The 12511-nt window shown below is 43.1% G+C and overlaps 1 protein-coding gene across 5 annotated transcripts in view; it reads right to left on the bottom strand.

Moving 5' to 3' along the window:
* Positions 1-12511, bottom strand: part of DIP2B (disco interacting protein 2 homolog B) — a 187092-nt gene that overhangs the window by 22779 nt on the left and 151802 nt on the right. For all 5 annotated transcript variants that reach the window (XM_083489831.1, XM_083489834.1, XM_083489835.1 and 2 more), the window contains 9 exons: positions 12235-12299; positions 11614-11707; positions 10531-10650; positions 7827-7941; positions 7146-7285; positions 5859-5995; positions 4003-4083; positions 2516-2643; positions 1378-1492 (listed from right to left, as the gene is read on the bottom strand). In XM_083489831.1, coding sequence (XP_083345957.1) covers positions 1378-1492; positions 2516-2643; positions 4003-4083; positions 5859-5995; positions 7146-7285; positions 7827-7941; positions 10531-10650; positions 11614-11707; positions 12235-12299 — 995 coding nt within the window. The remainder of the gene's footprint in view (positions 1-1377; positions 1493-2515; positions 2644-4002; positions 4084-5858; positions 5996-7145; positions 7286-7826; positions 7942-10530; positions 10651-11613; positions 11708-12234; positions 12300-12511) is intronic.

The following is a 12511-nucleotide window of genomic DNA, read 5'->3' as shown; positions in this document are numbered from 1 at the left end:
GATGCTGGCAAACCCATCACCGAAAGCTACAATGTAAATATATCACAAGCTTAATGGTCACTGCTACCTTGCAAGTAAGATATTGAGCTAATAAACAACGGGCAGTTAGAAATAATCAAGGCAGGCCACATTCTCACAGGAAGCTTTCTGCACTCCTAATTTACAATGAAAGCATATTATACAGTAAAGCTTTTTTTTGGGGGGGGGATGGGATTTAAGGTGTGGGGTTGAAGAAATAGGCCTACATTATGTTTTCACCTTTGCAGGTGGGATAGTCAGGGGAGGGGTCATTAACCTTGTGTGCATGGGCACTACATGATCTTCAGCTCCTAGTGCATTGAAAAAGGTTTCTCCCTTTCAATAAAAACACACACCTTCACGTTGTATTGCCCTTATTTTGAAACAATTACTTTTAAAAGTGACTTTAGGGGAAACCTTATGCAAATATGTTAATAACAGTAAGAGAAACAAGATGTGTGTGGCTTTGGGTTTGTTTCTTGCACCACTCCTTGTTTTTGAATCCCACACACTTTTGCCGTAATTCAAAATAAAAAGAAAGAAAGAAATGCACTCCTATACCGAATACATTTACTTGGTATTGAGCTTTATTGGGACAATGGGATCCGCTTCTGAATAAATATACACAACTGCTTTTTAAAAAATACTGAAAGCTGGATTTAGCAGCTGTTGCTGGTGGGCTTCCTTTGGCCCTACGAAATTTAAACCTGTACAGTGGTACCTCAGGTTAAGTACTTAATTCGTTCTGGAGGTCCGTTCTTAACCTGAATCTGTTCTTAACCTGAAGCACCACTTTAGCTAATGAGGCCTCCCACTGCTGCTGCGCCGCCGGAGGACGATTTCTGTTCTCATCCTGAAGCAAAGTTCTTAACCTGAGGTACTATTTCTGGGTTAGCAGAGTCTGTAACCTGAAGCGTATGTAACCTGAAGTGTATGTAACCTGAGGTACCTCTGTACAATAAAATGCTTTGCCTAAGAGGTTTTAATATTATACCTCTGTTTCTGTTTCTGTATGTAACAGGTGTGACATACGGAATTATCATCATCATCATCATCATCAATTCCATGCGTGAACCCAAATACATATGAATCACTTTTTGCTGGGTGGGGCTGAATTTATTTTGGTTCTCGCCACCTTAGAAGAGGCTGCTTTGTGCAAAAATAAACATGTAGTGGCCCTTAAGAATGCAGAAGTTGGCCATCTCTACCAATTGCATCCCACTTCATTGATCTAGAAACTCCAGCCACAGACAAGACTCCTCAGTGTGTCTGGCAAAGCATGGGACACCACTAGCTGCTTCTGTTCCTAACAGGATGCCAGTCCAGAGAGGGACCAATTTAGCTCAGGGACATTCTAACCTGCAGAACACGGCTCATCCACTGGAAACTGTCCTCTTCCGAAGCATCTGGCCGTTGTTCAGCCACCACCACAATCCTCTCATCGTAGAACACAGTCACAGAGAACACCGCGATCCTAAAAAGGAACAGAAGATGTGCTGTAGCGTGCATTCTTTGCTGGTGTAACCATGTCTGAACAGGGTAGGCTGAAAGAGATCACAGAGCCCGGCTACAAAGCCACCCCTCCCTTTTTAGGGCAACCAGAAATTGCATCCTAGTCACACACACCTTACAGCTCCCCGTCCTCCTCACTATTCCCTCCGCTGTGCAATGACCCAAATCTGGAACATCTGCAAAATTTATGGCAGAAAGTGTTTCTAACAAGTGCACGACAGCCTACAATACTGATTACCATGGAATGCGGGGAAAAGATGATAATTAAACAAAATTCAAGGCGATTTCAGACATCTCACTGGCCAGTGGGTATCATCCATGCTGGAATAATTTATACTGACAGTACTGGCGGGGTGGTTACAGTTACATTCATCAGAGAACCAGGATGTGTGTTGCCGCTACCTATCAAGTGAACACTCAGTGGCAGAGGTGGCGTAAGTTGGCAGAGGATATAAGCAGCATCATGGCAAAAAGGCATGAAACGAGGAAAGGAACAATGGGAAGCAAATGCAAATATCTCAAGGACTTTCGCCATGTTTTGTGTCACCATCCTCTGCCCTCATAAAACAAAATCCATACTGCATAATAAGGGAATGGCAACTTTCATAGCAAACAGGTTCTGTATTTGTGTGGCTCTCTAATTACATGCCACTGGATAATGAATTTTAGAAGTAAAACGGTGATCATCCCTTGCGAGAGGGATTCATTAGACACCATCTACAGACATGCCTGTATAATATACAACTTTTTAGCACCATCAGATAACTAAACAGGTGCCATCTCCCCTACTTTTAAAATGGCCAAGTCTGCTGCTATTGAAAGACTGCCCTGAGATTTCCTGGATTTGAAGGCACAGGGGGAGGGAACAATAACACTTGACATTCTCCTGTAATTTTGGAACCATGTTCAAAAGTACACTAGTAAACAACAGATGAACACCCATAATTCCCCAGTTCGTTATTTTTTTATGGAGATGCAGACTTGCCTTCCTCTGTAAACCGTCTTTATAGATTCAACAGCCAGTCCAGTGGCCACAATGTCATCGGCATTATGTCTGCGTCCACTAACAATGAGCATCCCATCTATTTTTCCAACGACGAATACCAAGCTGCCCTGTATGGGGGAGGGGGGGGAGGCATCAGCAAACACAATCCTTCTCCCCATGATCACCAACTGCTTCCCCTTCTGCTATTTTGTTAATTCTTTTATTTCATGTATTTAAACCACCCTTCCTACCAGGTAGCGTACATGCATCTTACAAGAGACCACAAAAGAAAATTATGATCATTTAAATCAGACCTTTTATTATGGCAAAGACCACAGAAATCCACCCAACGTGAAGTCTAAACTTAGGTTTCCCTCTCAACCTGTTAATTAGTGATTGAAAAACAACAACTGTGAAATATGAGAAGATACTGAAAGAAAGGAAATTTGGGTGGATGATTCTAAACTATTCATAGAAACTGGACTGTGAATCAGATAACGGGGGGGGGGGGAGTAATTGTAGCATCTAAGCCACTGGGTCCTAAAGTGTGGGCCAGGGCACACTAGTATGCCACACAAGTATGTGAATTAAGCCAACATGTCGAATGGATTCACCAGTCTACGCTCACAGGAAAAGGGAGACCCCATGCAACATTTTTCTCGTCTCCCTCTGCTAATACATGAGAAATAAAGAAGTAAGGCTGCACCAAGATTCCCAAATGCAGCCTGTGCTGCAGATGATAAACTTGGAGGAACTTCAGAAGCAGGTTTGCCCAGAAACATTGCCACTGCCTAGAAAATGCAGCTCAGCTCTACTTTGGGCATAGGAAAAGGCAGGATGCCAGGAAGCAGTCTTAATGGGGATATCTCCTGGCTGCAGTGAGAATGACTATCTGTTTATTGTTCTGAAAACTAACAACTTATATATATATATTGGAGGTAGGTAGGTGATTAAAGTAAGAGTGAAGTGTGTCTCTAACTTTAACAATGAAGGAGCAAACACTGTATCCTAGGCACCAAAAGTTGTGAAGCAAAGTTCTAACCAATTAGAGTTATATGATAAATGCTTGCCTCTTTCAAAATAAGTTGCCAAATGTATAATAATAGGATATGTTTGTAAGAGGGGGGAAGGCATCACAGGGGGATTCAGGAGGGTTTTGCTTTGTTTTAAACACATTTCTTTGCACAGGCTTGTGTACATCCTGGTCCAGTGACTGCCTACTGTGAGATCCAGTGTGATGTAGTGATTTAGGGTGTTGCACTAGGACCTAAGAGACCAAGGTTCAAGTCTCCATTCAGCTTTGTAGCTCGCTGGGAGACCTTGGGCCAGTCATTGTCTCTCAGCATAATCTACTCCAAAGGGTTGTTGTTGTGAGGGTAAAATGTGAAAGGGGAGAAGGTCCCCTTAAGCTCCTAGGAGGAAAGGCAGGATATTAATGTAACTATTAATGAAAGAAGGAAAAGGGCAATGAATGCAGGTGAACGTACAGGTCCCACAAAACCTAGCAAACCAGAGCGCACAAACGGTACGTCGCCCACAGGAGAGCCAGCAGAATTCATAGGGATGACCTGAAAGAAGAAAAGGAAGGACATCAGGGGACATCATTTCTGTACAGGAAGATGCCCAGTTTATTCCCACTGCAATACAGCAAGAGCCCCTTCCAGATGGAAGTAGCCCAGGGAAAAAAACCAATCCTTTCCCCTGGAACATGCTTTCCTTACATAACCCAGGCATTGACATTAATTGGAACAGAGTGCAAACCCAGAAAGCACAAAACAAGGAACGCTGACTCTCACTGACAGGCGCAAGACAGTTTTACTAGTAGGCTTAACAAGATTGGAAACCAGGGCATGATCTGCTGCTGTGATGCTATGGTGCTCAGAAGCATCTTGTTGCTCCTCTGTATTCACTGCTATGAAGGTGATGTGTGTGCTGACCTTTCCTCCCCTGAGTTACCTCAATTTATTTTGAGCACACAAAAAATTGCACTCACAAGATCTACGTTTTCAGAGGAAACTGACAAGGATTAACTTGGTGGAAATGAAGGAAGGACAATACAGCTAGCACAGCAGGGAATAACAGACTCTGTCTACAGGACAGGGAGGTTCTCTGTGTATGAAACAGTGTGCTCCAGCTGTGCTGGAAAATAAATCACACACCCTGACTGCCTCAATGCCCTCCACAGTTCTACTCTGAATCCTACCCCTATATAACCAATAACATCCCAAATTTCTCAGCCACCATGGCAACTGGAAACTTGCTTTAAAAAAGTGAGCGTCCAGATTCTTACAACTCCAGACTGCAGAACTGAGTTAGTAACTTCACACTGCAGAACAAATACAAAGCCAAAGGCTTGTGCATCTTTTCTATGCATAGGGAGTCTCAGTTAAAGAGGTGTACAGATTAAGAATTGCAATTGATTTTCCATATTCAACCTTTCAACTTCCAAAGCAAGTTGAGTGAATGCAGCCTGCCTGGATCTCTGGAAAGCCTAAAGCTCTCAACTCTAAGAGAAATGAGCAGAATTATTTATTCAGATTATTTATTCAGATGTGGCATCTGTGATCTCCAATATTCATCATGGTGCCACAAAAACAGATTTTTAGTCTTTCAGTGGCTAATTGTAGGTGGTTCAACTTTTGGTACAGATACTCCCACACAGTGCTAAATTTGAGACAGTGTTTAATTAAGCTTGTATAGTCAGCTGTTAAGAACGTATGTTCAGTGCAGAAAGTCCTCAGTTGAAGTCTCACCTCAACCATGAGCTCATGGGTAGCTTAAGGAAAGCCACTCTGTCAGCCAAAGCTCCACCACTCTTTGCAAATCTGTGATATGGGGAGCATACTGACCTACCCTACTGGTCGCCATAGGGATTGCTAAGAATATATGCAAAGAAGAGTTTTTAGTACAGTCGTACCTTGTTTTGTGACTGGGATCCGTTCTGGAGCCCCGGCCACTAGCCAAAAAGGATGCAGGGCAAAGTGCCACGTCTGCGCACGCGTGTGGAGCGGTTTGTGCTTCTGCGCATGCGCGAAACGAGATTTAGCGCTTCTGCGCATACGTAAGCAGCAAACCCGGAAGTAACCTGTTCCGGGTTTGCTGCGGACGTTCACTGAAGTGGACACTAGACAAGGCAGACATTCGCGGAGGTATTACTGTACTTGCAAGCACAATACGAATGCTTAATAAATATTATAAAAATTAAACACGGAAAGATTCCCTTTTCCTTTCCCATCCACTATCTCAAATAAAGCAAAAAGCTGTGAAAAGCCCAAACAAACCCTCTGCTAACTCAATAAAACAGAGCACGATCCATTTAAAGTCAGAATGCAGAATTACATACCTCAAATGTGCTTTTAGTAACTCCAGTCAGCCCATAATACATCATTCCTCCTGTTCTGGAGCTAACACAGATTTCGCCAATCTCATCTGTCTTGCAGAGCTGAGGAGGTCCATCAGGCTTCACTATGCACATCATCCCTAGAACAAATCAAATGCCATTAGGGAACCTCCCGTTCAGTTTCGGAGATCAACTCCTTTGATGGAAATATAAAAGAGGAAATGGAACAGAACCAAGCTTGGGACCCAAGTACACCTTTTAAGAAGCAACTGCTATGCTTAGAGCAGCTACGGTCCTATTTTTGTCTGTCTCCTTGTTTAAGGTGTTCAAGTTATCAAACAGTTAACTTTAATGGGCAAAGCCTAATCTGGACTTTTCTTTCTTTCACAGCTTGTGCTTCCAGCATGTCGATCATTAGTCATCCCAGTAAAGCTCCTTTACGTTGTATTTTTGTTGGTTTCTAACTAGCTGCAAGTTCATTTCTAAGCACAGGAGAGGATGGGATGAGAGATGGAGACTGCAGAAAATTAGACGCATGGGTATGTCATGGGGTGATATGGGCACAGACAGCAATTTCCCTAAGATGGAATACATATTCTCAAGGTAAATGCTACCACAAAGCTAAATTGTGCTGCTGAGACCTTTCCAAGCGCGTGATTTAAAAGGTGGATTGGCCACAGGTAACGTGAGCCTTAAGAAGCAAAAGGATTAGAGGAACACAATACCCATTTTCTTTTTGAGTGGGCAGAATAAGCCCAAACAATTTGAATAACCATCAGATGAAAAAGTCAGTTAGCAGTACCCAGAGGATTTTAAGGGGGCAACAGCAAAGGATTACATAGCAGCTGAGGCTACCGCAGGAGCAAAGCAGCCTTTGTGGCAGACAACATGGCTGCCCGACTCCCATTGTTTATTTGAAGCATTTTTACCTTGCTCTTCAGCCAAAGAACCTCCCAGAGTGCTTACATAATATCAGTAAAAATAAGGCAGCCCCTTCCCACAAATTTAAAACCTAAAGGACGCAACACAAGAGGAAAAAGTGAGGAGGAGGGAAGAGGAAAACAAACACACCCAGACACCAATTCTTAAAGCTGCTTTTTAATTCTTACAACGGCCAGCTGGATTTGAAAACAGTTCAGGGGAAAGAGGAACAAAGAAACCTCTGCTGCAGCCTGAAAGGATAGCTATTGTTAGGTGATAGATGAGAGAGGGAGGAGCCCAAACAGAGAAAGTTTGAAACATTTCAGAGCAGGGCCATGTACTGTCCCCTTCCACCACCATGATCCTCACCTCCTGGCATCACATGTCCAACATCCTGCACAGTGAGAGCCGAGTTCTTATCTTCTGTGTTCACACGTATGACACTATAACTCAATCCATTCATCGATAAGATGGCTCTCCCAGGCAAGGGTGCCCCAGGAACACCAGGTCTAGGAATACAAGAGGCATTAATATACTACAGCACAATATGAGGGACACTGCTGGCTTCCTACTGATCATGGCCGGGGTGGGGAACTTCATGCTTGGGTATGTATATGAATGTGGCCCTCCTGGCCTCTCTATTTGGCCCGTGACACCCTTATGTGCTCCACATCCTTCCCAGGCACTTTTACCTGGCTGGAATGTACCCACAAACAATTATAAGAAAAAGGAAAAAAAATATTCTGAATCTCAGAAGCCATAACAGCAAGAGGGATCGCTGCGCAGTGAAAGCAGCAATCCCTCTTGCTGTTCTGGCTTCTGGGATAGCTGTGCAGCCTGCATTCACTCCAAAAGATGCACACACATTTCCCCTTACTTTTTAGGAGGGAAAAGGTGAGTCTTATAGAGCAAAAAATACGGTAGCTATGTACTGGCTACAACTTTCGTTTCAGATGCCCCAGATAAGAAACGAGCTTGAAGTATTTGTAAATTGGTGGCATCTCTTTAAAACACACAAGAGGGTAGTTGGGAAAATCAGACATCACCTACCTCCGAATTGCCACAGTCATTGCTTCAGGAGATGTTGCGCAAGGACATATTGCCTCCGGTTTAAGCCCATGGCTCTGGAACAAGCTTAGGAAAGCATCGCAAGAAGACACAGACCCTAAAAGGCAATCATTATCATTTTAAACTGTGAACAGGGCCTGCTAACAGAAACACAAAGGCTGCTTTAGGAAAGCCATCTTCTGTGTACAATTTATATGATGCCTAAATGTAATAATATTTCCTAAAGATTTAGTGCACTGCAGACATGTCTGAGTGCTATAATAGAGTGCCTCTTTCTAAAATCAGACTTCCTCACTTAATTACTGTGCAGTAATATAGTTCTGGAGCCCCAGGCATATTATAATTTGCGGGAGGCCTGTCTGCAGATGAAGTACACAAAAAGGCTGGATAAAAGCATATAATAATAAAACTGCAATGCCCACATTGTGCTATTTATAAGGCCAGAAGAACCTCCACCTTCCTTTCAAAGCTCTCTGAGCATCCAAACCTTAAAAAGGAATTACGGGAACTGATGTTAATTCTAACTGTACAAAGCACTTCACAATAATCCCTAGGATTCTAAGAACCTCTGTGCAGACTCCTTGTGAATCTGAAAACATTTGTGAAAGAAGACAATTACAAGGTTTAAGTGCTCCCCCACCACACCCAGAAGATTAAGGCGTATCTTCCCAGTGCATTCTGCCTCCATCTGATCCAGAAGTGCTAATTGCATTCAAATTGTACTGCTTGCCAACACCATCTGGCCAGACACTCAATTAAGCCCCCAAGAGGAGCAGCACCCTGTTGCTCATTTCTTTCAAAGACCCTTTGCCTCATCCCCTGTGAGCAATTTAAAGATGCTCAGGTCTCCTCCTCTATGCTGCCTGTTAATGGAGGGGGTGATTCTCCACCCCCCCCCACCCGGACAGAAATGGCTGTTGTCCTCTTTTAAAGATACAATTCTCATAGGACTTCTGCAAAGTCTTTGGCCATTTCTCTAGAGGTTGCCTTGAAATAGACCCCCAATACTATGTCTGTCAGAATATATCCAAGTGTTTTAATCCCATTTCTTTAACTTTGCCAGTATAACTCAAGTTATTACATGCTTAGAAGCAGACAAAAGCAAGTGTTACCCTTATCTGACTACTGCCATTCCAAATTACTGCATCTAAGATGATTTAGCAAGGGGTTCTTGTATACAGAACACCTTTGCTCTTTATTATGAGTTTTGTTTTTAGTGTTGTTACCTGTCTCGCATACTTAAGGCAGCACTAAGCTAGAATATCTAGGCAAAACTAAAACTGCAATTCAATTCCTCTTATAAGAAGAAGAAGAGTTTGAATTTGATAACCTGCTTTATCACTACCTGAAGGAGTCTCAAAGCGGCTAACATTCTCCTTTCCCTTCCTCCCCCACAACAAACACTCTGTGAGGTGAGTGGGGCTGAGAGACTTCAGAGAAGTGTGACTGGCCCAAGGTCACCCAGCAGCTGCATGTGGAGGAGCGGAGACGCGAACCCGGGTCCCCAGATTACAAATCTACCGCTCTTAACCACTACACCACACTGACTCCCAGAATATATCCAAGTGTTTTATAGGGTTTAAAGTTAAAGAAATGGAATTAAAACTCTATAAACTCTATAAATTTCTTTAACTTTCTAACTCTATAAAAGCAGCTGCAGAATATTTGGCAACTCACTGTTCTGTAAGACAGTAATCATTTGAACTGCTTGAATGAATTGCAAAAAATATAATGAATTGCTTACATAGATTGCAAAAAATACAATGAAGCAATCCTTTTATTTACCTCTGTTCTACAAAATAAACTGCAACAAATGCAAACAGTACAGGGAAAGTTCTCTTGACTGACATACATACACACAATCTTTGCTCTCTATTCTTCTAATTTGAAAATATAGAAGAAATAGTTATAACCAATTTCCTATTGGAGTACAATGAAATATAGATAAAAGGTAAAGGACCCCTGAATGGTTAAGTCCAGTCAGAGGCGACTATGGGGTTGTGGCGCTTATTTCGCTTTCAGGCTGAGGGAGCCGGCGTTTGTCCACAGACAGTTTTCCGGGTTATGTGGCCAGCATGACTAAACCGCTTTGGGTGCAACGGAACACCATGACGGAAACCAGTGTGCCCAGAAATGCTGTTCACCTTCCCGCTGCAGCGGTACCTATTTATCTACTTGCACTGGCGTGCTTTCAAACTGCTAGGTTGGCAGGAGCTGGGACAGAGCAACGAGAACTCACCCCATCACGGGGATTCAAACCACCAACCTTCTGATCAGCAACCCCAAGAAGCTCAGTGGTTTAGATCACAGCGCCAAGAATTACTGAATTGCCCCCTCTCTCGCATAGCTCATCAGAAGATTAAGTTACATTTCCTCAAGAGGCAAAGATTTTATCCAATGCTTTGCCCCCTGTGGACCACTCACTTCCATTGTATTGCATCTGGCTGCCCATGCCATAAATGATCTCACAGCATGCAGGCAAATAAGTGTATACAGCCTTAGGCTGCAATCCCATACTTGGAAATAAATCTTACTTGTATCCATGTGCACACACACTTTTCAATGCTCTACTGCCAAGTATGTGAATAAGTTATCTTCACTGAACACAATTCTGAAGACTGTTGGAGGAAAACCTGCTAAATACGCAGGCACTACGTCAGGAAAACAGGTCCACGTGGATACTCACAAGGGTTAGCACCATCTGTTACAATCAGCATCCGCAGGGAATTTAAGCTGACATCTCTTTGGTCCCGGTGAGCCATCATGGCCCAGTGCAAATCTCGACACTTCACCAAAGCCACCTTAGCTGCAACCGAGAGAATTAGAGAAAGTCAGTGCACCAAAGTGGAGGCTTACTTGTTGCTCCTTTAAGTAAAAGCCACAGGGATATTCTCAGAGATCTGAAGGACAAAACTCTAGGCAGACTTAGGAGGCAAATCCCTTTGGTAAACAAATGCTAAGACTACAGGGTGAGAAGATACCAGCCAATTCTCCAAGATCTCCAATGAGAAAGTAGCAGAACCATGTAGCCTAAGGCTATGTTCCCAGTAACAATCAAGAGTCACACATCCCTTTAGCAGCTTCTCTGCACCCCATTCAGCTCCATGGGCATGGGAACAGGACTGGGGACCAGATAGGGGCCAGATATGTTTTTCTATAGATGTTTTGCATATCAATACTTCCTGCACCTAATAAATGGGGAGAGTGTCAGTTTGCATTTCTTGGTACAGAAAGTATTGAGCGGATGTGTAGAGATCTTTCCTATTCTATTTAATTCAAGAGTAGCTTCTCTGTGTGAAAGAAAGGTTTGTGATGTTGGGTTATTTCTTCAGAGAAGCTGACTACAGCTGGCTTAAACTGTTATCTTTTTCTGTCAAGGTCATGCTGACTATAATAATAGGCCAGAAGGAGCCGGGGTTTCTCTTTCTCTTTCTTTTCCTTCTGGTGTGATGTTCTGCACATGGTATGCTTAGTGTTAAGGTTTAGTCTTATTGTAAGTTATTCTAAGTTTAAATTAAGTCTGCTGCAATTGGATTTCTTATGGACAGTGCCAATCCTGAATGTATTTGATTTGTGACCATTATTCTCATTTGCATTCAGTAGCAGTAAAACTCTGCTGGATGAAATACAATTGCCTCTTGTCTATATTTGGGGAATCCTGAAACGTGTTTTAAGTTTTTACTCTGCTAACTATACATTGTTCTGCTCTGGATCATATCGAGTAGAATTTCATGACAAGTCAGCTGTGCAACGGCCTTTCAATGCCCACCTTTGTGAGTGTGAACCCTCTGTACCCAGGAAAGAGGGCAGGTTTTCATCACTGAGTAGGGCACACTGACGGTGTGCAGCTTGTTCATTACACTCTGAAAGACAGAAAGAGAGCCGGTTTTACACATGCACACACAGAGAATAACCCAGGTGCAAATCAAATAAAAACAAACCACCAGCAAAAATGTGTGGTTTCCATGCACATGAAAAGGCGTTTTCTCTATAACCACAATGAATCCCATCCAATAAATCTAATTCATAGGATTTTAAGATAATGCTGACATGCTACACTTCACATTCCAGTGGGGTTGCAGTCATACCATTCTTCAGTGGTCCTTCCACCTTTAAGACTAAGCCGAGTCGGGCACGTGATGAAATTATTCATAAGGGAACAGTTAGGGCTAGAGGTGCCAGCTTGCAAGGGCGATGTTGTGGGCATGAGCATAACGCTTCCCTCGCTAAGCCGGGCAGAAGCTTCCCAGGCTTTGGGAAGGAGGTTCCAGGGGGAGCATTTAGGAGACCAGACTAGCCCCCCTAGTCCAATAACCTCCTGCCTCTGTAGCCTACGAAAAGAAGTCATGGTAAAGTTTCTGCAGATCATCCCCTTAAAATGCTGACTCACCGTTAGCATGCTATGCCACAATCCTGCATCTTTCTTGAAATCCAGGACGTTCACTATGGTCTCACCTGCAACAGAAATGTCAACACTTAACTTGTCTGAAATTTTGCTTCCCGAGGTGCAACTTTCTATTCTGCTAAACAAACACAAAGTCTACTCCAGGGTTCCATGAATAATCATATTGTACTGGCCACTTCTCAGACTTGCCATGAAAAACCAAAATCTCTCCCCTTAGATGCTTACAACAAGCTTCTTAACAGGAAAATAAATCTCCTTCGTT

Source organism: Podarcis liolepis (genome assembly GCF_965112155.1).
Source record: "Podarcis liolepis genome assembly, chromosome: 2".
Taxonomy (NCBI): domain Eukaryota; kingdom Metazoa; phylum Chordata; class Lepidosauria; order Squamata; family Lacertidae; genus Podarcis; species Podarcis liolepis.
This window is presented reverse-complemented; position numbering and strand designations above follow the sequence as displayed.